Source organism: Phalacrocorax aristotelis, chromosome Z (assembly GCF_949628215.1).
Source record: "Phalacrocorax aristotelis chromosome Z, bGulAri2.1, whole genome shotgun sequence".
NCBI classification, from domain to species: domain Eukaryota; kingdom Metazoa; phylum Chordata; class Aves; order Suliformes; family Phalacrocoracidae; genus Phalacrocorax; species Phalacrocorax aristotelis.
Window position 1 is genome coordinate 1,969,628 of NC_134311.1, and position 26,330 is coordinate 1,995,957.

A 26,330-nucleotide genomic window follows, 5' to 3' on the forward strand; every position below is an offset into this window, starting at 1 on the left:
TTATATTCAGAATATATTCTGGCAAGAAGTTTTGAATAATGTAGATTGTGGCCAAGCCAGGGTATCAGTCCATTCTTTCTTTGTGTATATTTTCTTTTCAGCATCTTGAGGCACATTTATGCAGCAGTGTGCTCACTGCAATCTCAGTTTAATCTGGAAGTTGTATGGCTAGTCTAGGCTATCGCTAAGCCTGAACTGATACTCAAGCTGAGAGGTAAGGCTCAGACTTAGTGGCAAATTAAATTGGCTGACACCTAGAGCAGGTCTGACTTTGGGTTGGTTTTTTTTTTATTAAACAAGTTGAGAATTGAGGTGCAATGTGTCAGGGGTTTTCTTGGGTTTTGGGGGTTTTATTTACGTGGATTTTTTTAAATCTTGACTCTGCATTGTGGATCACCTTTTGGTGTATTTTTTCATTTTAGATATGTTGTGGGTTTTGAGCACCATGTTTCCTGTAGTTACTTCTATAGCTACTTTTAATATCTGGAATGTTTAAAATGCAGTGCTCTATAGTGTGAATGCTTATATGAAAGTTGATAAACTGAATTTTTGAAGGTTTGAAGATAGAAAGGGATTGATAGAAAATGAAAGATTATGAATATATGCAATATCCTGAGACACTTAGTGCAACGCTCTGCTCATGATGTGAAAAAATATTACACTACAATTTTGAAGACAACTTTTTTACCATTCAGAATACCTGGGTGTTGTCTTTTTCATTTATTCTGTAATAACTGTGCACAGCAGGCCTAATTATTAAGAGAGTCACAGTCTGATTCTAAATTTTGTAGGTTCTCTGTTTATAATTCATGTTAGTGTTTAGATTTTGTGGGATTTATGTGGAGGAAGCACAATAGAAGTCAAGCTACAGTGTCCCATTTTCAGTACAAAAGAAAGTTAGAAATTATCATACAACATTCAGAAGCATGCTGTGATAGAACTAGAATGTTAATGTTAATCATATCTTCTTTTCTTTCTTTTTTAAGGCTTCACAAGGCTTGCAGCTCAGGCAGTATCTATTGTAATCAGCAAGTTACCTACAGTGATTGCATGTTTGCCTCCCCCAATTAAGTACTTCTTTTTTCTGGCTGAGAGAAAAATGTCAAGAAACTTTGCTGAATTGAAGAAAGCTGGTCTGCTTGTCTGGAACTTGATTGTAATTATATGTCGGATATTTGAGGATGGAAATTCTGCAGAACTTTTAACAGGTGCAACACTTGACAGATGGAGCAAAGAAAAACTCAGTTTAGTTCGTGTGTGCTTAGAAAGTATTATGGGAAAACAGAAAAGTGGTCCTAAGCAAGTGACCCAGAAGGTTATACAAAGCATTGAACAGCAAAGACCAAACTGGATTGAAAGCCAGTTGCTGAAGGCAAGAAAATTGAGCACAGACTGGTAAGAACGTAGTATTTTTCAAGTGCTGTTTTTTGTTCCTTATTTTACTGGATTATGGGCATGTTTATGGCTATTATTCAATTAAAAAAAAAAAAAGATGAACAGTGATCTTACATAAAATGGATTAGTTCTTAATATTGATGGCTTTATAGTATGTTTTTGCAACTCAATTGCAATGTCGAAAGAGTAAACCTTGGTTGTTTCCTTGGAACGGTGTTTTCATAGTACCTAGATATTTAATATTTTTGTGATGATCCAAAAATGTGGACAATTTAGTTGGTGCGTCTTCAGAATGTGAACAGGTACGCTGACTAGAAGGTACCGCAGTGTATTTGTAAATTAATTTTGCTATGGTGATTAAATTAAGTGGGACTATGAAAAGCTTTCAGTGTTCATCTGTGATTAAAAAGTAAGCATACTTCATTTTAAAACATAACAAGCCCTGAGGGCAAGTAGGATATATCAAAACAGGACAAGGAGAGCACCCTGCTGTGCCTTTCTGAGGAAATATCAACCTTCCCTGTAGATTTGACATTAAGGTCCAAGGGTTTTAAGTCCTTACAATGATTTTTCAGGGAATTGTGTACATGTCAATGTGTTCCTAGTCCAGTCTGTTTTAATGTTGAAAAAGTGTACCATTCTGTAAAAATACTATTCATCAGATTTCCAATATTAGATTTATTGGAGTTACATGACTTACTGAAGTAAATTGTTAACTACTGGAAGATTGCTTTTTTTTAATTAATGTTCTTCCAGGGTGCAGTCGTTGCTATCCTGACAGTAATTGTCCATATAAACAAAGGATGATTGTAGGTTGGAATCACCGATACCAGTGAACAGACTTTCGTGCTTTAAGGGACAGTATCCTGTTTCTGCAAGTAGTCATTCAGCATGAGTAGCACTAAGCAGTAATAGTGTCACACGAAGGCTCATTGACATTGACCTTTCTAATCTTTACATTTCCATTTAATACTAATTTACAACCTCTAATGCAGTGATTAAAAGATTGAAGCCAGATGCCAGTAACTGAAAGAGTCATAGAATAAAAAACCCATAATGATAATGTGTAAATGGATACTTAACAGAATGGTTCCATAATACAGTTTCTAATGTCACTGAGACAATAGGTGTTTCCTAAAAACTACAAATGCAGAGTAAGCGAATATTGTGGAACACCTCTAAAAATTAAAACTTCAGTACTTGCACTTCCTGAAGCTGAAAATTTTAAATTAATATACTACACTATTTTCATTTCTAATGTACCACAAAAATGCTGTATTCTCCATCAAGTATCAGACTGTGGGAAATGAATGTGAGAAAATGTTTTCTGTATGTGTACAGTGTCAACCAAAGTGAGAACTAGTTTGTGACTCAGGCTCCAAATTTTAAGCTTAACAAACTGAAGAACATGTTATCTGCTCTCGGAGTGAGTAGTTATGTGATGCAATTATGAAACCAAGTCCCCATAATTCAGTGGGATTTCTGCAACAGAAGTCTAGCATAAATGTTATTTTTCCATTGTATATTTAAATATCATTAGTCAATTTCTGGGAAAGTAATAATCTAGTTAATAAATAGCTGAGATATGCAATGTAAAGATAAAATCTAATAAATGCAAATTATAAAATTTATTATAAAACTCATATATTAAAGCTGAAATTCAAATATCAGTTAAACTAAGTAGCAGTAACATAATTGTTAAACTAGAAGCAGATCTTTCAAGAGGAGACTTGTGATGTTTATGTGATTTTTTTGAAGTAGGAATTATTATATCTGAAAATCTAAGTTGGTGTAAAATTATGTTCTGTATAACATTTTCATAATTGAAGGATTTTGTGGGTAACAGCACATGCGTTTATATACAGTCATATTTACAAATGTTTATAGTCTTTTAATAGATACAGTTTATGGAAGAAAATAAAACCCATACATTTAAAAAATTTATTTGGTATTCACTTACACCATTGTGGAAACATCTTTGAAGTGCACTGGGTTTTTACAAGCAAAAATCTTGCTTGATTGTGTGTTCTGGTATTGTTATCAGGACTGCTAGCTACATAAAAAGTCTAAATATTATATAGGTTCTTCCATTGTGGCATACAAATTTAAGTTTTTAGGAAAGTTAAAAAAAAAAAAAGTTCAGTGAGAGGTTCTGAAAGTGGCAGTTGTATGCATTGCCTGTCTTGTGTACTGCCTGAAAGCATTACTATTCATTAAAATAACCTTCACTTTACGGTAGCACCAGGGCTGTAAACAGTCACGTTAGATTCTGAAGAACACACGTCCCGAGAAGAAAAGGAATGTCTGTCTTTGCAAAGTAATTTGTCGAGTTGAAGATTATTGTTTTTCATCATGGTGACCCTGACTTGGCTGGCTGGGTGCATATACAGATTAAGATGAATGCAGTTATTCCTTGGCTGAGGTCTGCCTCTTTCAGGGCACATTCTTCCTAATGACATGATTGATAGGCAGTCCCAAATCCAGAGAGGAACTCATTAATCATAGCACTGACTGAATCCAATCATCTGCTTCACCTGCACAGTGACGGACAGGAAAGGATACAATTTGGGCGCTGACACCGATACACTCCTTTGTCAGAGGTCCTCAACTTTTTCAATGTCAGTCACTGAGAAGTTTGACAAGAAATTCAGGTTGTGTCTGTATGTGGCATTGAAAGATCAACCTTAAACTGCGCTTTAATTTTGAAGATCAATTTCTTCGAAGCTTTTCTGTAAAATACACCATAACAACAGAGTATCGCTCACTTCCATTCAGAAAAGAACAATATTATAGTTTGTATTCTGAAACTATTTACTCTGTAGGACGTTCTGAAGCTGCATGTGGAAGCAATATCAGCTTTAATGTCCAGCAGCTGTGTAGTATTTAAGTGAGCCTGCAGGTCAAACAGCAACTTTCAGCAGAGCTAACTTCATAATCTCGACACATTTTCAACAGTAAACTGCAGCTTACAGCTGAGCACCAAAGTATTTTTGGGTTTTTTGGTTTTGCTTCTAAAAAATTAAAATAATGCTCTTTTTTTTTTTTAAATTCAGAATCCTCCTTTGGTAGATTTTAAATTAATCCAGTAATGACTGTAGAGGAGATAATATATCCTTGTTGGTTTTTCAAGTTCTTGACACATCTGTGCCAAGGTGCCAACATAGATCTCTGTTGCAGCTCTAGTATTTGACGAAAAGAATTAATTTTAGTACTTTATTTTGTAATACTTTATCAACATACAGTACTGTGCAAGTACAGAGCTGGTGGCTTACGTTTGCGTGCAGAGAGAGGAGTCTGACAGCGGTCAGAGTTTGGAATGCTTCCTACAAGTCATCTGGGCCTCCCTCCGTCAGATTTTTTGGTAGCAGTTTCACACAAATGCTTTTAAGAAGGAAAACAAGAAACAGTACAGGGCAAAAAGTGCAACAAGTGGCAAATAGGTACGTTTGAAATGGTTGCCACCATACCAGTGGGAAGAAAAAGACTTCAGTTTAAAACTTCTAACCTATACTTAGAGTAATGGCTACCTTTCTGACATGTTAATTAGGCTTTAATCTGTGCGGAGACGGGCAAAGAAAAATGTACAAAAGATTGCATGCAAATGCCATTTCTAGTAGCAAAGATACTTCTCTAGTGGAAAGAAAATAAAAAAATATTTGCTTTGTGTATGTCCTCAGAGTAAAGAATGTTTTATGTTTTCATCTTTCAGATTAAAATAATTAAATTTTTTATAATAAAAAACATTATTTAGCATTTATTATGTGTTTGTATAAAGGCTTTGGAGATGTATATACAGCAACCTTTGTTTTGTGCAAGTCAAATCTTCGGAAGTTATTTTAACATGTAATTTTAGGTGACTTTTTATTAATATTTTTATTTTTTTTAGAAATTTAACTTAAGAATATTTGTGTCTTTTCTATATTCTAGTGCCTCAGTCACAGTAGAAGGTGCAACATTAGAGGAAGGAGGTACTGCACTTGGATTCACTGAGCAGAAAATAAACATGATGGTCCTGGATATCTGCCACAAACCAGGTGGCAGCGAGTACCTGAGGCAAATTTATCACATCATCCGGCTCAATGAGGTAGGGAAACGGCCTTTTTACCGAGCAATTAGGTGTGTACTGGCCTGAGGCAGCGTCTGCTGGCAGCTAAGGGTTAGTCAAGGAGGTGATAATGCTTCTTAAAGTCAATATGAAATCCTATATTGTATTGTAATAGAATCCATTCAGTTTAGGCTTTTCTGCATTTGTACAGAAAAGATTACTTTATGGGAAACAATGTAGATTTTATTTATGTACTTAAACAGTAGTATGGCTCATAAACTGCCTTCAGATTCATATTGTAGACCATAGATACATTTTAGGAGTTTGAACACAGTAAAATAAAATTTAAACAAAAAATTAGCAAGGCTATTGAAAAATTGACTGTTACAGGAAGTAAAATTAAATATGATAAATCAATTCTCCCGATTTAAAAACAAACAAACGCACACTATGGCTCTACTGAGGAAGTAAATGAATCCACCTGAAAATGTTACTTAATCTAGATAGCTCTGTTCAGTTAAAGTGCTTTCAAAATTACAGTAAACAAATTCAGATTTGTTTGCTGCACACGGAATTTGGGCAATGTGAAAGAATTATCTCATTTCTGAGGCTGTACTAAATTGCCTCAAGTTACCAAAAGCATTCTGATTTTATGCACTGAAATAAACACAGGTTTGTTTAAATTGTATGATAACACAGATCTACACAGCTTAATTAAGAAAGTTCTGTTTATTAGATTTAATTACTAAATTACTATTCCTTGAATGCATAAGCAGGTGCTGTTAAGACCATTACAAGTGTACAGAAGTGTTTATAATAAAATGCAAAATAATGCAAATATAAGCATAGGCCAAGATTTTTCTTTTTAAAAAATAGGATAGCAAAAAATAAAACCCCAACGATTAGGCATCTCTGTCTGTATGAAGGCAATAGAGTGCTCACGGTACTGGCACTGTGCTTCTGAAAATCAGATCAACTGTTTAGTTCCTAAGTATAGACTTAAAAGCAAGCTTTGTGCATCTGCATTTGGAAGCTTCAGAAGCAATGTAAGCATGTATGTAGAGATGGCAACCTAATATTAATACAATACAGAATCTTTTCAAATTTCATCTCAAACAATTAAATGGTTCAGGAAGTGAAATGAAAATTATTACTGTAATACAGTTCAAACAAAACCTTTTCACCTGGAGCACATTCAGGATTACTCTACGTATAACAGAGTGAGGAAAAGATGATGAGCAAGACCTCCAAAAATAGCATACAACCCAGTAGTTAGGGCAGTCACCTAGGGGACAGGATACGCAGGCTCAAATCTTTATTCTGCCTGGTTTAGACCAGGGAATTAAATCTGCATCTCCCACATCCAAATGAACTCCCCAAACTGCTAGACCATTAGCTACCAGCATGGAACTTTGTCCTTTTCCCCTGTTGGACTTGTTTCACCTTGTAGAAATTGCTGTAAAAATCCATTCTGTAGCTTCTAGGGTCAAAAATAGAATCATACTCTAGCTGAAGGGGTAGAATGCCCATATCAGGTTGTGGAGACCCTGATCCAAGATCTGACTCCTATGAGTATTTGGTTATTTATACAAAGTAGAGCAGCTCCAATAGGAGGTAAGAGGCTGAGAGAATTAGGTGGAAGAGGGACTTTAGCCTGACTTTCTACATCCCAGGTGTCTCCTTGAATTTCTGCAGCTAGTAAGAGCTTTGTTAAATATAGAACATTTCTCAGTGGAAAAAACTGTCTTGTTTTTTAAAAAAAAAAAAAAAAAAGGGAAAAAATCCCAACCAGCTTGACTCACAGGAGGACGTAACCATGTTACTTCAAATTGCCTTTGAAACCATTACAAAACATTTTAATGCTTCTCATGGTATTGTAACAATGCACTTTTCAATATTATTTTTCATAGCTTCCATTCTGTCTGATGTGCCTGACTACCAAGAAATAGACTTGATTGTTCTAAGGTCCATCATTTTGTTTGGAGACTCCTTGGACTATCAAGGGATCGTGTTCTTAAAATTAGTTTGGAGATCTTTATGCTACACTGTTTAATAATAGTGTGCGAATAGAGAACAAAATGATGAGACAGAAAATTGTTTTTCTCGATAATTTTCCTTAGAAAAACGGGGGAAAGGGATATAGATTCTTGGAAGCTGTATTTGGAAATACAGATACGATGTTACACAGATCTATAATAGATACTGTAGAATTCAAAACAGCCTACAATACTTCATGTGTTTGTTGAAAAGAATACTCATTTTTAAAAGCATTTTTGACTAAAGGCTACGAAAGACAAACCAACTCTCCTGGGAAGACAGGCTCAATAATATTGTCTACTTCGTTTCATGCCCAGTCATTGATAGTGAGGATATAGCACACGTTTACAAACATGATTTCATTTCTCTTTATTTTCACATTTTCGAAACACGACCCTTTGAGGGTCACCAATATGTGCTATACTAAAGAGTTCATTTATCACTGTTGAATAAGTCTCTTTGTCAAAACATAAATTCACGCTCTTCCAAAGACAGAAAAACACCTTTACTGGGAGGTGAGCTGTGTACCACTTGGAAAGTTCAAATCCTAGCAAGCAGGGACAGCGATTTGCAATATCTCTACGGAAAACCCAACAGAACCTGCTTCTGCTGGCTCCGTGACACCCACAGGGCTGGGTTGTTTTAGAGCTGCCTACAGATTTGGTGAAAATGTGTGCATGGAAGGCAGTAGCTTTACAAAAAATCGTAAAATGTGTAGAAGTAGCTTTTAAATAACCCCCTTCACCACGACTTTAAAACCTTTGTTATGGCATGAAGTCATGAATGAACGGGAAGAAAACCCTGACATTTTTGTAGGCTGAGAAAAATTAGGTGAGAGACTTAGGGTGTGTTTTCACAGCTGGATTACGCTATTGTCTCAGTGCAAAAAAGTTATAACTTTTTTTTTTAATACAATTAGGTGATTTTGTGATTGTCTGAAGCAGTCCTGACAGTCAGCTGCAACCAGCAGAGAGAGACAGTCCTGCTCTTTCTCTCGCCCTTGTGCTTTCCCAGTCCTAGGCCCCGCTTTGTACTAATACGAGAAATTGCATGGCTTGCTTATCTGGCTGAAACCTTTCTTTTTTCTGCCTGATTTCACAACATATGCTAGTGCCAACGCAATGGGGAAACAGCTACAGTCTGTGTGGATTGGGAGGGAACTCGTGCCTTTCAGGCCAGACCCCAGTTTGGTCAGCTTAAACTGGTGATGAAATTACACCCTTAGAAAGACCCACTGAGGAGCACAAAGTTCCCTCACCTGCGTCTGAAAATTTTTATCATCTCAGTAGTACTTCAAAGTAAGAGGAGCGTTTGCATTCACCCATCTTAATGAAGACTCACCTTGCGTACTTGCTCAATGTTATGGCAATCCTATCATTATGGTCTTCATTTTAATAACAATAAACTGTTTAATCACAGTAGTCCTTCCAGCAAATAGATTTCTTAGTGTTTCATTATCCAGCTCTTTGTAAAATGGTTCTATTTAATCAAAACACTTTATTGGCATGCAATGATGATTTATTTACATAGTAGTTTAAGAAGTGAAAACAGAAAAGATTGTGGCCAAAATAATCATGCGTCTGTTACAGTATAGTTTCTAAAATTGCCATGTAAATCATAAATTTAGTCTCTGAAATGCTTAGACAATTAAAAGGAGCTTTGAAGAGTGGGAGAATATTTCCTGTGTTTAAACGGGTTTGAACATGTTTATCAAATCATTAATTTATAGTCAGGTAGTAACTATTTAATGCTATCCCAAAAATAACTTTAAATAATCATGTACGCGTTATCATGTAAAAAAAGCCATATGATAGCCATCATAAATTAGAACAGCCCATAGAAAACATTTTTTTTCACTCCCACATATACCTAACATTACATATCTATGTATAAAATGAGAACTGATGCACATAATTTGATGACAATTTCAAAACAATAGCTTAGATTATTCTGATTTACTTCAGTTGGATGGATGTATGTGCAGGTTATTAACTGTTGTAAAATGGAGTTACTCTTAAAAAAGTTTCTATTTTGTAAGAGAGTACTTATTCTCTACTTTATGGAACTTCTGTCAAGCACACTGCAAAGTTATGGTTGAAGTTTAGGAGAATTTCAGTTAGAAACCTAGGTGGCACATACTGTTTTGTGGTTGTTTTTTCTTCTAAAAGGAATATCTGAAACAGCAGCTGTCTTGTGAGAATTCTTCTGAAGATGGCGTCAGCTCCAGTCAGTGCCTGCCTTTGGCACTGAAGGGCAGAGAAGAGCAGCCTGTCTTCAACCCTTTCCAGGTCTACAGACAATCTTGTGCAACAGTGTTCGATCAGGTTTGTGAAAATCTGAAACCTTGGGTATAGCATAATTTTTGCTTGTCGATCTTCTTACGATCATGATAATGACAGAGACTGAAATTATGAAAGCAGAATTAATTACATGTGTTCACATTTGATGAAGTGCAAAGGAATATTATTACTCTGGAATCTAATGAGGGCACCATCTACAATAGCATGATGTTAAAAAAGCCATTATTGTCCTTTTCTTTTATCAGAATTATTGCATGTAAGAGCAATTTGCATTTACTTAGACTTCCTGTGTTAGTTCAGTATAGTGAAGGAAAGCCCATTGGTAGCATTGACATTTATTACATCTGTGTAATGGTACATAGGGCTAGTCTTAGTCCTTTGAAAAATCATGGCAAAACTCCAAGTGCACATTTAGAATCTTCCTGATGAGTCTTTCACAGAAATGTTGAACAGTAAAGGGTGCTTTGGAAATACAGAGATTTAGCAGAACAGTGAGAATAAGCAGGGGAAAAAAACACCGGAAAATGAAAGCATCCACTTCGATGTTTTTCATTCAGCCATGTTAGCGATATGCAAAGGATTATAATTTACTTACTTAACTTACTGTTAAATAAGATAGATCTAGTTGCTTAAATCTCTGCCAGAGCACCGCATGACCAATTCACATAGCACAAAATGCTGTGTAGTTTCTGATAGCACTCGGACACTTAAAAAAATCTTACACCATTGTCTCTCAAGTCTTCGTAATCCATGATCTACAGTTTTGGTTCTACCCCTCAATTTCAAATATTTAAAAAGAAATGGTATTACAGTGGCATAAAATTCACATTACTGACTTGTGGTAGAAAGGCATCCCTTTTCAGGACAAATCTGCTTTTAAATAATGTAATCTCCTTTACCAGTTTTGAGCATTTTGGACTATTTCACCAGGTAATGCTGTAATGTATATCTGTTTTGGTTTTTTGGTTTGTTCTCTTTTCCGTTCTTGTTTAATGAATGCTTAATCATCATCATGTTGCAATAAAAGTGCGAATATCCTGAAAAAGGAGATCAATACCGATTTCACAAGGTTTCTTACTCCAGATGAATATGCTTTAAAGGTATCTCTTCTTTTCTTCCACTAGGTCCTTTATATATATATCAAATTGATAGAATTTAAGGGGCTAAAAAATCACTTACTCCAATTCAAAATGCAGAAAATAGTTTACCATGCCTCAATTCTCAATTCATTAATAGTGTGGTAGAATAAGACCTTCAAGTAGTGACAACTCAGGGCAGAATTATTCTGCTGCATGACAGGTTTGCAGTGCTCTATTAATCAACAGATGACAAGGGATAGTTCGTATTAAATTGCTTTGGATTTTGTAAACTTTTGGCATGAAGTCTATTACCTGAATGTAGAAAAGTATCCTAAAATTAAAAGAAAAAATAGAGTAGATCATGGATCTTAAAGTACCATGTGCCAGCCCTGTTGTTGGCAGTGACAGACTTATTTCCTGAGCTTAATAATATTATTAAATAACTTAGTTCCCTTTACCGTAGAATTGCACATTTATGTGGTGATGTGGGACTGCCTATTTGTAAAATAGTGGTCAGTATAGCTCAGTGGCTGGTGTCCTGTGAAGACTATTGCCAGTGCCTGTAGAAGATGCCAGGGCAAGGAACAATTATTCCTCTCAAAGGATCTAATTCTTTTTAAATTAACTTCTTACTGGTTGGCAACTGCCATAAAGCTTAGGAGTTTAGAATCCATGATGAGTTGCTTGATTTTCTTTAAATGTATTGTAACTAGATATGTTTTTAATACATCAACTAACATTTTACCCTTTCAAAAATAGTTAAGTCCCAACCAGTTACTGGTTTCACAATCTATTTTGTCAACGAATTAATTATGTATTGCTTCTTAAAACTTTTCTCTCAGAAGGGCCAGTTGGAATAGGCATGGCAGTACTGCTTGTGAGTCCAGAGGGCTGGTTCAGCTCTAAACAGAGAACGATTGTGTTACACTGTGCTATATAATATATAACAACATAAGAGCATGTTGACACCACGCAGTGTAGACATGCTTTTAGCTTCCTCAGTAGAGGATTTCTCAAAATAAATTATTTCAAAAGCTTTCTGAAAGATAATTTGTAGTAAACGTTCCATGTATTGTTTGTTGGTATTTGTAAAAATGGCAGTATATTAGGGTGGTTGACTTTTCTGTTCTGAAGTTCTGCTAATTTGTCCCTATCGTGTCAAATTTTGCAAGATACTCGATCATAATTTCTACTAATTTTACTGCTCCTGAAACAAAGGCCACTGAACTGCTATTTTTAGACCGACTCTATCATTTTTATTAATGATATGTAAATTTCTTACCTTCCAACCGCTAGTTCAGTAGCTGATTCTAGGAAGTGTGTCATTTCTGTTAACAATTCAGCCACTTCATTCTTACATTCCTGTAAAAATCTTGAATAATCACCATCTGGTCCTAGTAACTTGTTGCTCTTGATTTTATCAATTTGTCCTGACACCTCAATCTCTGCCAGTGCTGCTGCTCCTCTATTGTCTGATAAGATTAAGCCTACACTATGCAACTCCTCAACAGCATCAATGAAGAAAAATGCTACAAAGACATTATTTTCCTTTCCTGAATTGACTTTTTTCAAACTCATCCTTTCTTTTTTCACAGAACTGGTCAGTCTGGTGGACTGAATTTTTGTCTGGTGTACTTACTAATTTTCCTATTTGTTTTTATGACTGTTGCTACTGGCTGTTTAGCTTCTCCTTTTTATCCCTCTTGATTTTACGAGTTCTTACTCCATATTTATTTATCTATTTTTAATTCAGTGTATAGAACAGTTACCTGTTTTCTCTCCTGTGTTCTTCTGCTCCCACTCTTCTCAGTTGACTCTTTCCTTTATTTCTCGTTTATCAGATGTTCACTGTTATTTCTTCATTCACTTTCCACTTTCACACTACATTATTCTTTCTTTAGCTACCCTTGTCTCCCTTTCTTACTCTGTATTTCACCTTTATTTTTCTACATTACTTTTAAGTGCATGCCAAAGATGAGGGCTAGGGAGAAAATTAAATTAGAAGGAGGAAGAGAATTAAAAAAAAGGTGGAAAGAAGGGGAGGGATTGCACCGATTCTGCTCTCCCAGGGAACCAAGTGCTCTCTATAAGAAGAAAAAGGTGCACTGCAAGATATACTTTACAATTCTTATTTAGGTTTATTTCCATTGTTTTGACTTACTGCTTTTTTTTTTAAAGTATGCAATGCTATTTTAGTGTTACAACAATAACTTTTTGATTATTTACTCCCAAGAATGTTGAATTGTAGTCACTACTTGACCATTACTGACAATGAAAATTAATATTATGCCACAGGAGTTACTGTTTTGTAAACATAAGAATGTTCTGTGTGGTCTTTAGTCCGCACACCATTATTGCAGAATGCTTTTATTTACCAAATAAGCAATATGGCGTTATATTTGTTCATATTGTCTCAACTTACTGCTGCTTATAATAACCATCTGGTGACTGGAGTGCCTTAAAAAACAATAGACGAGTAAACCATCACTCTAATTACAATACAGGTTACATCTTGAATTCCAGCTATACCAAGTTTTTCGTGAAAAACTTTTTGCTGACAACAGAAAATGTAAATTGCTGTTACATAAAAAGTTGCCAATTATTTTGCTTTTCAAACAAAGAGTCAAGCTCTCAGACAAAGTGGTTGGGCAGAATGCCATTAACAGTTGGAAGAATAACGGTTCAAAAAATTGATTTATCTTTTTATAAATAATGGCTACATCCCCAAATGGATTTATAAATTAATTGCGGTCTTATTGGGATAAAAACCTTTTTCTGTGGACATGATTGATATCATCTGTCTAAGTCCTTGTTCTAGATCCCCCTCCTTCTTGGTTAGTATATCACAGCTGGAGCTTTAATTTACTGATCATATTAACACTGATTAATAACTAACAGTAGCTTCTTGCCATGTATCAACAGTCAACCATTACTGAATGGAACTGGGATTGGTCAAACTTGCTGCCAAGTTATTTGGGACTGAATCAGATGACCTTCAGGGTGCTGCTGGCACACAGGTAATGGGATTTTGGCAAATAATTGCACTTTCCTGTTGTCCTTTTTACTTCATAATAGTCGATACACAAAGATTTTATTGAGGAAATGTATAAAATATAAATTTATTTTTAGATATGCAATTTTAAAATGGAGTTACTTATTGTATAGTGTATTTGATCCATACAAAGATGGTTTTCAGTTCCTATTTTGAGGAACATGGTAGGTTCTTTCTGTCAGAGTCCTGAATATATGTTGATATTGCCCTTAAATAGTGCTTTAAAAAGAAGTAAGTAACTTTTGCAAACCTATACTGCTCAGGGAGATTTCAGCTGTATAGCACAGAACTTAGGGGATGTTTACTCAAGCTGCAATGAATCTTAAATTCAGTTAGGTCCATGACAAGTGTAGCTAGAAAAAAGAAAGCATTTCCTTAATAGTTTTTAACTAACAGAACTTATTTTAATATTTTAACACTTTTTTACTTGTAAAATTTAACTGCTTAATTGATAAGCAGATATTTTAACGCAGCATTGATACTTGTTAAAATCAGAACTAGCAATTTCTTAAATTCAGAAAATCATAGGTGGGAAAAATTGGTATTTTATATACTTGTGAAAACTGGAAAACATACATATTGCAAATTAAGAAGTTTAACATTCTCTTCTTAATTCTGAATCCTCCTGGTGATATCTGATATGGTCATATCATTCATCTTTTAAACTGAATTTTTTCTCTATTTAGAAGCTACAGTGACAATTTCAAAAGTGTGTGAATTCACATGTCAAAAATAGTTTTATGCCATTTTCTCAATTTATCACTAGAAGTTAGTCTTAAACATTTAATTCTTCCTTCATTTTATATATAGAGTATTTGCACAGTCTGTTTCTAGTGTTCTTTCTTAATTGTGCTATGATTAATTCTTTCCCCATCCAAATTGTTACTTGCCAAAATTTTAATGCAATTGCACAAAAAATGATGCTGGCAAATATGTGCCATTCAATTCTCCTCGTGATGTCCTCTGTTACCCACTACCAGGCAGAATACAGGACTTCAGAGACTTTCTGGTCTGTACCAGTAGTGTCATTTTTACGTTAAATGGCAGAGACAATTCAGTACTAATTTTTTTTCTTTGATAGTTCTCCTGCTGATTGCTAACACTTGTCCTTCATTAAAAATGGAGTAGTTTGCCCTTTTAAAAGAGATTCTAATAGAAAGTCTTAGACTCAAGCTGGTTCTTGAACTTCCCTTCATGTTGATGTCATCAATATGAGCCAAAGGGAGCAGAGAGGACTGCTGTGATTTGCAGAGGGAACATTTTCTGTGGACATTTCATCTTCTCTGATATCTTGAAACACATTTCATTTTTCTTTTGATCTCTTTATAGAGTTTAGAAAGAAGTCGTGTATGTGTCTTCTCTGTCCTTCTCTGTATTTCGTGCCTTTGTCATATCATCTATTGTTGCATCTTTTTTTTTTTTATTTAATAAGTGCCCTAATTGTTGTCATCCTTCCTAATTTGAAACGTCTCCATCCATTGCCCTTCTACATGATATGGAAATTCTCATCTAGAAGTGACATTATGCAAGCCATTACTGATTAGTCTATGGATTTATTATTTAAAACACTCTACAGACCAACAGATCATTTAAACCCATGTGATCATTAAGTAGAATTGCTATTCCAGTATCTGCCATAGCAACCAGCATCTCCAACACAGCTTGTCTCTACGTGACTTAATTTTTAGCATACCTAAAGTCCGTCTGCTCATGTTTTCCAACTGGCTAGGCTAATTCTAGCTGGGCTCATGGCTACTCAGGTAAGGTTGAAATGATTCAAGTGGGCCCTATCTCTAGGTGGTTCTTCATGCTTCTTCCTAAAATTGCATAAATCTCGGCCTTCGCTGTGGTCAGGAGTTAAGGTTCAAGCTGAATGGGTGTGTGATTATTTTGACCTCCTGTGTATGATGGATCCATTCTGTTTCTACTATTTGCCTCCTGAGATGAGCTAAACAAAACTAAGGGCACCTCTTGAAAAGCATCAGAACCAACAGTTTGTGGAATGTTGTAATACTTTAATTACTCCTTTCTTTGACACATGCTAAAGTTTTGCCTTATCAGTCACTTCTGTGCCCGCAAAGATATTTTTACCTGTTCACAGTGATATTGGGGTCTATTTCCTTTTTCTTCTATTTAAAGAGAAATACTGTCTGTTGCATGTGAAGTAAAATAAGTATGCTCTGCTCTCTCTTTGGTGGAAAAAAGTAAAAATGCTTAGGGGACTCATTTACAAGGGAAATGCTCCCCTAACCTAGTTAATGACTGAGTTAGGTGGGAGAGAGTTATGGGAGCATTGTCCCAGAGCCAGCAAGTGGTAGGCAAATTAATTGGTTGGTGGTTAGGGGAAAGTAGAAGGCTTTTAGGACTGGTTAAAAAGGGAATGAATTGTTGTGTACTACTCATTGTTTGGCTCCACATGAGTGTGTGAATCCAATCCACCCATTCCGATGATCCTCAAAGTAAAGGTGTTTAGGAAATTTTTAAAATTAAAGGAGTGGATGGTTAATGATATTTTATTTCAAGGTTATTGAATATAAAACGCTTTCAGGAAAAGTTGAGCAGTAAGCAGTAACGTAGAAAACTTAATGTTTATCTGTATTTACAATTCATACCTTTAGAAACTGTAAAGAAGTTTTCCTTGCAGGAAGAAAGGGAATATATAGATGGATTCCTTTCCTTTCTAGTTTTACCTCTGATTGTTTTTTTTACATCTAGTTTGAGCTGCAAGAATAAAAGTCAAAACATACTTTTCAATTATACTTGAAATAATATCTTTTAATAATAAACCCATTAATATTCAGCTAATTTATGGTACTTGATTTACCCAAGTTTTAAAAAATGTCCTGCATACTTACACAGATACCTGCTGCTCTTTCGAATCTTAGCACTCACTTGTACATCCTTAGATATTGCAAGACCAGGTGGGAGTTCCTTACCTCTAATACATATATTTAGACAAGAAGACCACGTGCTTTTAGTTGTTGTTTAATTCACGTGTACTCAACTTTTAATTCCTGTCCTGCTCATAAAGGAAAAATTGTTGTTGTCCAGCTAAATCAGCATGTTGAAACTGTTTCTGCAGCTTATAGTATTAACTATGATCTCTTCTTCTTAACTGTCTGGCCCCTGGCTCTGTGCATATTATCACATTTGAAAACACTTTAGTGACTGTGTGAGTTGACCCCGGCCAGCCGCTAAGTGTCCATACAGCTGGTTGCTTACTCCCCCTGCAACGGGATGGGAGGGAGAACTGGAAGAGCAAAGGTGAGAAAACTCATGGGTTCAGATGAAGACAGTTTAATAAGTGAAGCAAAGCAGCACACGCAAGCAAAGCAAAATAAGGAATTCATTCACTGCTTCCCATTAGAAGGCACACGTCCAGCCGCTTCTTGGAAAGCAGGGCTTCATCACACATAGAATCATGGAATGAATCGCAGAATGATTTGGGTTGGGAGGGACCTTTAGAGGCCATCTAGTCCAACCCCCTGCAGTGAGCAGGGACATCTGCAACTAGAGCAGGTCGCTCAGAGCCCCGTCCAGCCTGACCTGGGATGTGTCCAGGGATGGGGCATCAACCACCTCTCTGGGCAACCTGGGCCAGGGTTTCACCACCCCAACAAGTTGGTGACATAGTGGACACTTGGGAAGGCAAACTCCATCACTCCAAACATCCCCCTTCCTCCCCCTTTCCCCAGCTGTTATTGCTGAGCACGACGTTTATATGGCATGGAATATCCCTTGGGCCAGGTGGGGTCCAGCTGTGCCCCCTCCCAGCTTCTTGCACACACCAGCCCCCTTGCTGTGGGGAGAGCGGGGAAAAGGAAAGGCCCTGGCGCTGTGCAAGCACTGCTCAGCAGTGGCCAAAAAGCTGGTGTGTTTCCAACACTGAGGCACAAACCCAAAACACGGTACTATACATTACTGTTCTTGTATTAGTTAAATACTTTCTGATCATTTCTTTTCAGAGAAGTATCTCAGCAGCTTGTACACCATTTTATTAATATTTTGCTGGGTTTTGAGATGTGACCTCCCTTCTGCAGTTCTACAGGACTTCTGGGTGCATCAAATACATTACTATAAAGAATAACTACATTCCACTCACTCTAATTATGAGAAACAACCCAGCCACTTTTGTAACACATGAAGCCATTCTCCAGTATTGCAGTAATTTGCTGTTCTGAGGTCAGGATTCCCTCCTCTGTGCTCAGAGAAGTTTCATGGAGCACTGGTGCCAGTGCAGGGCAATAAGTAGTGATTTGGTTGGAATGATGTGGGGGAGCGTGTGCGAGCAGGAGCACTCCGGGAGCTGCAGGAACAGAGAACTCATGACGGCCAAAGCCAATGACGGTCAGGTACAAGATCTTAAGAATAGGAACCATAACAACTTAATAACTGAGGGGGGAAAATGTTGGTTTACCATAAATGCATCAGGTGAGAAACAGTACCAGGTCAGAAAAATTATACAAGTTGTAGCCAGTATTTGTTCAAGTGGATAAGAACTACCATGAAAAAGGTCTGGACTGGAAATTGGATAATGATTTCCAAGAGATAAGCCAGTGTAGCTCAAGAAGAGTTCCAGAAAGTGTTTGCACAGTGATATGAGTTTAAGTAGTTTTAAGTTGAACCAGGGTAGACCAAGTGGTTTACTTCCAGTCATGTGTTCCTTTGATAAATATTCTCAATTACCCAGCAGCTTCTCAAAGCAGAGCAGAAAACCTGGAATTATTTATGTATTGGCTTTAAGGAAACTATAAAAAAATAATGTTTGTTTTCTACTAAAACTGGATAAAGTATGTAGGCTTTCTAGTAATGTTTTCTGTAAAACACACATGAAGTCTCACGTTCTTCGGACTCTGGAATTTTTCCTAACATAGTCCAGACAGCATTCCATCTGACAACCTACATTTGCAAGTGAAACTGCTTTTTAGGAAGGCAAAAATTATCCTTGGCAGCAGCGTGCTGCCCTAAGATTAAGATCTCTTTATGCTGTGGAAGCTGGTCTTGTACCTGGTACCTCTTTTTTTTTAAATCCTTTTGACTGTATCGGGTGAGGACGGTCTACTTGCCTTTTGCAAATAAATTTGTTAATGTAGTTGTGGCATTTGTTCCCTGTACAAGAGTTAGGTGACAGAATTACACGTTTTGCCATTGATTCCGCTTAATAAAACTGAAATTAAGTTAAAAATTCTTGTTTAGAATTTTGAATGATTGCAGGGCAAAATCTGCATAGCTTTTGTATATTCCAGTGGATACACAGACGCCATCTGTTGATAATGGTAGCCATATGGTGAACTATTTATAGAAAATGTTTATATTCATTGTGTTGTTGATTATCTAGATATCCAGAAAATGCTCTTTTTAAAATCCAGTTTATCAACACATGGTAAAATGTATTATGTAGTTCTGAAATTGAAAAGAATGTCAGCAAACTGCATGTACTTTGTTGTCTGTGAGAGGTTTTTTTATGCAACTCTACAAAAGCCCAAATCTGAGTAATGAGTGAAAATACGAAGGATTTGAAAAGGTAGGAAGTTCTTTTACAATTTTCCTCAGAGGAGAAACAAATGGTGGAAGAGCAGTCACTGGCACAGTGCCAAGACAGAGACCATATCTGAATGGCAGAGGATGCCAGTGTTACGTCTGGTGTACTTCTGGATGTGTCAGTCCTTCTTCTAAACTGCAGGTGCTCCTAGACCTTTTGTATCCAAATTGCTGGGTATTGGAAATCCATGTTGCTGTTACGGCTACAAGTCAACTATTAATGATGTGTTGGTGAAGAACTGGGAAGCTATTAATACTGCAGTAATCACCACCTGCTTGGTAAGACTATAATGGATGCCCTTATAATGCATGTGAGAACAGACGTTCTAAAAGGCATGGGAGGCTATGAAAGACTGTATCCCATTGTTCCTGTATCAAAAGAACCAGGTGAAAGGTATTAACCCATTATTGCATATCTCTTGGTTGATCACAGAGTCAGGTTTAGACTCTACTGCTGGATGTACCAAAGAAAAGCCACTGGGATTTTGAGGAAAATCTGACTTTGACCTTTCTGGATAAGCAAGGACCCTTTTCCATAAATGAGTTGGTCAATAACAAGGTATATGTCACATCCGTCAACAGAGGGATTATCCTCCACCTGCTTATCCTCTGCTGACATAGCTAATGAAACTGTGCTCTGACCTGAAAGGATCTGTCAGAAGTAGGCTTAGTTCCCTGCCTGGCAGTTTTAAAGCACTGGTGGCAGCATGGAGATCAGTAAGCAAGAGGGAAGACAGTTCCCTGTATTACGTACTGCTTGAATGCCACTCCAGCCACTATTATGTATACAGTTATAGCATGAATTTCACACGTAAGTGAGGCTAAAGGTGAGACTTTCCATATGCAGTACACTTTAGACTTTTCTGGTTGTTAGCAGTCTCTCTCTCCTGTAGACATGTTGATGAATCCTATGAATAAAACAACATTCCCCAGCAAAAGATGCTAAAAGGGAAGGGGCTGCCATATCCCAGTTAACCTTAGTTAACATGAGCTCCTTTTTAATACTTGGAAGTCCTTTATGATGAGGCCTGTGCCTACATAGGGTATGGAAGTATGTACTTATCAGCTCTCTTTGAAGTAACAACTATAAAATTGCTTAAATAAGGTTTCATTCTAATATGGTGCTATTTCTATTGCTCAATCTAGAAAACATTTTTTAAAAAACAGTATTGGCATTCAAAAGTGTGTTAAGCACAGCTTATTGGCTAGAGCATAGGCCTGTGAGCTAAACCCCATTCTTCTCATAATGTTTCCCCATTTAAAATTAGGAAACATTTGTCCACATTTTTATGTCCTTTGATATATTTTGATGAAAAAAAATTGCTAAGTAAAGACAATGTATTAGTGTTAATAATGCATATATGCATTTATTGTTAGAATTCATGTTTCACTGGTTTCTTTAAACGTATGTAGCTTTTCATTGTAACTAGATATTTTTCTATACTGCAACCATGAAGCATTATTTGGAAGTGTGACACTTTGACATTTTATGTCATTGTCTAATTAACCTGGTGATTGGCATTCCATGACCTGGCTGACTTTCCTTAAAAATTGATACTTCCTTTCGTCTGCAAATAATTTGCCTTCCTTTCAACTCTGTCTCACATCCTGTTGCTCACTGAGGATTCTTAAGTGGAGATAATGATGTTTGTCTTCTTATCTGTTCTTTTCTTCTTCCTTTTTCTGAGCCTTTCTGATCCAAGTTTTCATTCTTAATAGATATATAGCGATCATGAGTGTGTACAAAAGCTCTAAATATGTATTAATGCATGCAGAGTACTGACTACCCTAATGTACACGCTGGCTTAGCTACTCATCTCACCTGTAGGCTTTCTTGCTACACCTACAAAGGAAGACACTACAAGAAACAAGCCAACAAGCTAAGTCTGTTTTGCCCACCAACCCATTGTTTCTTCATTCTCCTTCTTTTAGATAATGGATTTTCAGCAAAGCGCAAGAAATGCGAAGTAATTCAATTTCCATACAGGAATCTTAATTTCTTTGCAAGCTGAAATGAGTTGAGGCATGCGAATACCCTGCAAGGTAGAGGCGGGAAGTATTAATACTAAAGTTAACAGATAGAAAATCTGGTCCTTTAAGGACCTTTAAGGTCCTTTAAGAAACCTTTAAGGTTTCTTCTCTATTGCAGAAATAGTCTGTAGCAAAGCCAAGGGTAGAACCTAGCTGGTTGAGTAAATTTTAATCTACAAAAGCTACCATACAGTGTTTGATGTGCAGGAACTGTTGATGTGCACAGCCCTAGGTGGCAACAAAGGGGAGGTGGCTCAGATTTATACTTAACTGCTTAGCTAATTTGAATTACCTTGTGGTCTTCTTAGGAGGTGGTAGGCCCATGAGTTTTCCTCCAAAGGAGATGAGGAACAACTATGTGCTTTCTCCTGACCTCAAAACATTTGCTGTTGCTACCACAAAGCAAGTGGTAAGGATGGGTGGCTGCTACTGTGGAGATTACAGACCTTCAAAGCTGTAATCGCTCTCTCTCAGAGCTACAGCTTTCCCCCAGGTTATTGGCATTCCCATGTGCCTTTCCTGGATGAACTTCCTCTGTCCTGCCTGGCTTACCCTGACTCAACAGCTAATTGTTTCAGACAGGATGATAAGTCCCAAGAATCTTATGGCCTCTTCCCCAGGCCCAGCTGTCAAAGTCAAAACGCCCTTGAAAGTTTTGTAATCCTGATACAATTTTGAAGATAGAGCAGAGTTGGGCAGTTTCGCGTGTGCTCTTAATAGGTTCCGTGAAGTGAGCAGGCAGCTTAAAACTGCATGGACACAGCGGTTTGGAGGTTTCTGATGCTGACTGATAATACGGCCTGGAAAAAGCTGTTTGTTGCTTTTTCCCCCTGTAAACTTCTTTCTGGGATCTAACAACAAAATTTAGTCTTTGTGAAGAGAGGGAAACCATTATGCATCCTGCATCATGTAGCAAAGAGGGAATTCAGAATTGTCATTCTAATAGTTGACACTGGAAAATGTCATTGAAGAAAGCTTTTTTATGTTAGTCTTTAGATTGACAGGTTATGACAAAACTGCATTCATGTTGCTTGAATACATCTTTTGTCTAGTTTTACATGCTTTTTGACTTGTCTAGAAAATGACATATTGAGGTTTTCATTAGCCTTATCCAGGTGTGATTTTCTTTATGGAAGATACCTTGGTAGGACTACAGTTGAAGGCGAATAAACCAGTGAAGCTTAGAAAGGCCACGGCCCTTCTTCAGATGGTAGCGATGAATTGAAAGACTCATTAATCAACAACCAAGTCACAGGTGTGATGGCTTGCCTGCAAACTGCCAACAGACTGTGAAAGTCACATCCAACACATAAAACTGTTAAACTAGGCACATCTATAAACATTCTTAAACTTTTGTCTTTCCATTTTAGTTGAAAAACACAACCCTGGAATGTTTCCTTTTTTTAAAAAAAAAAAATAAAAACAACAAAAATATTTGGTTTTTTTTTCCAAGGAGTACTATCAGTTTAAAAAAAAAAAAACAAAAGAAAAACCTGGTACTGTTTTCATCTTTTGCTCCTTTTAATACAATAACAAGTTCATTTAAATGGGAACACAGTAAAGAGTTTTAATATTGTACAATTGTGTACCTGTAAAATGTGCACAAAAGCTTTAACAGAAAGTATTAATATAGGGCTTTTCTGCATATAAATGAATGGCCATTTTCTTTATGATTTTCCAGTCCTTTCCTCTAATACAAAAATTATCTGGAACAAAGATTCAGCTATGCTGTAGTGCTGCAATGTAGACCGAAAGTCATAAAACGTTTAAAGTGAAATGATTTATAAGGTTTTATTATTTAATCTACCTGCACTGGATTTTTCACCTGCACTGATGGGAAAAACCCGTAATAAGAAGCCAAAGAATGAAATCTCCATACAATTTTCCACATCATTCTTTCTTAAATTCTGTGGATCCCCTGGAATGAAGGAGAGTCTAGTCAGAGGTCTTATACCTTCCCATTAATTTTTTCCCCCAGATTATCCTTAAATTGATAAACTCCCTGTAGATAAAAATTAATTTCACTCTGTCAAAGAGGATTGAATGAATTCACTTGGATTTTTACATTTGCTAATTCCTTGGTCTCCCTAATTCTCATTTTTTTCCAAATATGGGTGCTCAAGTTAATAAAAATTCTTTAAAATCTGAGGCAGATGAGAGCAGTGTCCCACCTTCATCTGGGATGAGGAATTTCCTTATAGAAGTAGTCTGATCTTCTGTTACCCTCTTTAGCACATCTGTCTTAGTTTTGAACTTCATATTTAGAAATTAATTTTAATTTGCAGTCCGTATTCTCCACTTTTTTTATGCCTGGATTGCCAGTTGCAAAGTTATTTTGGTCTTATTCAATTTAAATCAATGGAACCCCATGTAAGTATAATGCCTGCTGGCTCAGCAGCACTAATGCATGCAAAAGGCAAAGAAGCAATGGTGCTGCATTTATTGATGAAGTAATAAGGTATTATAATAGTGGTATATCAAAAGTGATATCTGCTTTGCCTTTACGAGGCTTTGTAAGCAGATATTTGAATATACCTGTCTTTAAGATATATCTGTAACAGATTTTTATCTGATTACTCGATGTAGTGCTACTGCTTGTTATTGGAGGGCTTGTTAAAGTATATACAGCTGTCATGTCATGTCACCCATTTTAGAAAGAACTGTTGTAATTTCATTTTAATGGCAGAGTATTTTAAAACAGATTTTACTATTGGGATCAGGGCAAATTGTATTTTGTTTCAAGTTTGACCATAGCTGATTGCCTATATTTTTGCCTATTAACTTTCTGTTGTTGCGTTAACTCAGTAATTGAGCACCCCCACAAAAAAAACACCCTCTAGAATAATACAGAAATGATCCCTTTAATTGTACTAATAAAGACTGTGACAGCTGAATTTAAATACAACCAAACTCTTCCCACTAAAGTGTTAATGAAATTAACAATAAAAAAGTATAATGATTTCTCTTGGGATAATTACATGGGTAATTTAACAGCACATTTGGATAAAAACTGAAAGCATTTATGTGATATATAGTTAAATCTCTGTAAATGGTATATAGAAAATCAAAGGCTTTCTTATTGTCTCTCAAGTACAAAAGAAATCTTTAAAAATGTTAAGTAGTAGCTCCTCTTAAAAAGTAAATTTATCTTTCATTTCTCTCATATTTTCAACATTGCTTTATTTATTGTTTCATATGGATTGACAGTCAGATCATGCTGTAGAAACAGCATTTAGTATACTTACTAGTATATTCACTCAAAGTGAATGCACCGACAGTTGGGTGTTCTCTTGCATAGCTCAGTGGAGAAACAGTTTGTTGTGTAAGAAATTTTGATACAGTATTTTCAGTATTTTAGCAATCAAAAAGAACCATATTTGAATAGTAAATACATTAATTTGGAGAAGAAGGATGTGGCGGTGACCTTACAGGCATTTTTGTTTCAAAAGAAATAAGCCATAATTTCAAATGTGAGCTGACTTTCCCTTAATACAGAAATACAGTATTAAAGATCTGTGGTGCTATGTTGGCTCTTTGCATGCTGGTCATCAGGCGCTCTGATGGCCCTGGGTACAGAAATCAAGCTATCCTGGTAGACGTTCCTCTTATTTTTTTTTTTTCCTGGGAAAAGAGATTCTTCTCCAGCATGCCTCTGCTGCGCTGAAGCAACTGCGAGTCACAGAGGGAAAGGTAGTTCTCCAGTAGGCCAGGCACAGGTTATTTATGACTTTCATTAGGTCATAGTCAGCACCTTAAACTCATCCAGAGACCAAGGGGCTTTCATGATGATCACAGAACATCTGATAAGCATATACTCTGTCCATTAAGTGAATTGATGCTTGCTGCAAGTGTCATTTTTCTAGTTGTTTTATATTATAGCCACAAGCTGAAACGTTCACCAGCTCTCTCCTTCCACAACGCCCAAATGTGGTTTCAGAGAAAACAAGCAGAAGCTCCCTTTTCAGAATAAATCACACTTATGACTCAGGCTAAAGCCAGGCTCATTTTTTTAGGTACAGCCCCAACTCTACTCAACGTTAGTTGAAGCATCAACCTACATTAAGCAAAGACAAGCCAAAGGCACATAATCATATGTCTTCCAAATATAAATAGCCAGTGCCCACAGCAAATATCTCTCTCTCCTCTTTCTAATAACCTCCTAAAAATTTCCATGTGTGCCTTGAAGATCAGCAAAAACAGAATGGCATTTTATGGGATTCCAAACGTGAGACCTCTCCAGGAAAAGGCATAATTACAATTACTATCAGACACTGAAAAATTAAACACACTCTCAAAATTGGATGTATTAGGCTTACAGAGAACGGTTCTACTCACTTTTGCCAATACCTGCAGACAGCCTAACAATGTCTCAAGGAATGACTGTAGGTGACAGATACAGCAGCAATTCCCTGGACAGTTGTTCTCTCTGTGTCATAAAGAGATCATTGACCTCTGTCTTTCTAAACGTCCACCCAAAATTGTCATAGAACAAGGTGATATATGACATTCAGATATTCTCAAGTTATTCTCCAACATCATGCTCGCAGCAGAATGGTTTGATACCAACCGCTGAGTTAACCACCTTCAGGCTATAATTTTCTGAGCAGGAAAGGTTCAGTGACAGTCAGCTGGCAAAGGTCTGACTCTCAAACAAAATGGCTGACGGACAATCGGAAGGCTTTTTCTCTATTACTTCTTCGCCAGGAAAGGTAGTGGGGCTGGGACGAGGTTTGTGTAATGAAGCTTTCATAGTTTTCATGGTGTCTTCATTATTGGTAAACATTTCTGTTAGAAAATTAACATTCTGAGGTATTAAGACCACGCTTCAATTTATTTTACAGCAGTTGCTC

At 36.5% G+C, this 26,330-nt stretch overlaps 1 protein-coding gene across 4 annotated transcripts in view; it reads left to right on the plus strand.

Moving 5' to 3' along the window:
* Positions 1-26,330, plus strand: part of KIAA0825 (KIAA0825 ortholog) — a 243,686-nt gene that overhangs the window by 118,417 nt on the left and 98,939 nt on the right. For all 4 annotated transcript variants that reach the window (XM_075079976.1, XM_075079979.1, XM_075079977.1 and 1 more), the window contains 4 exons: positions 987-1,395; positions 5,323-5,479; positions 9,646-9,801; positions 13,779-13,873. In XM_075079976.1, coding sequence (XP_074936077.1) covers positions 987-1,395; positions 5,323-5,479; positions 9,646-9,801; positions 13,779-13,873 — 817 coding nt within the window. The remainder of the gene's footprint in view (positions 1-986; positions 1,396-5,322; positions 5,480-9,645; positions 9,802-13,778; positions 13,874-26,330) is intronic.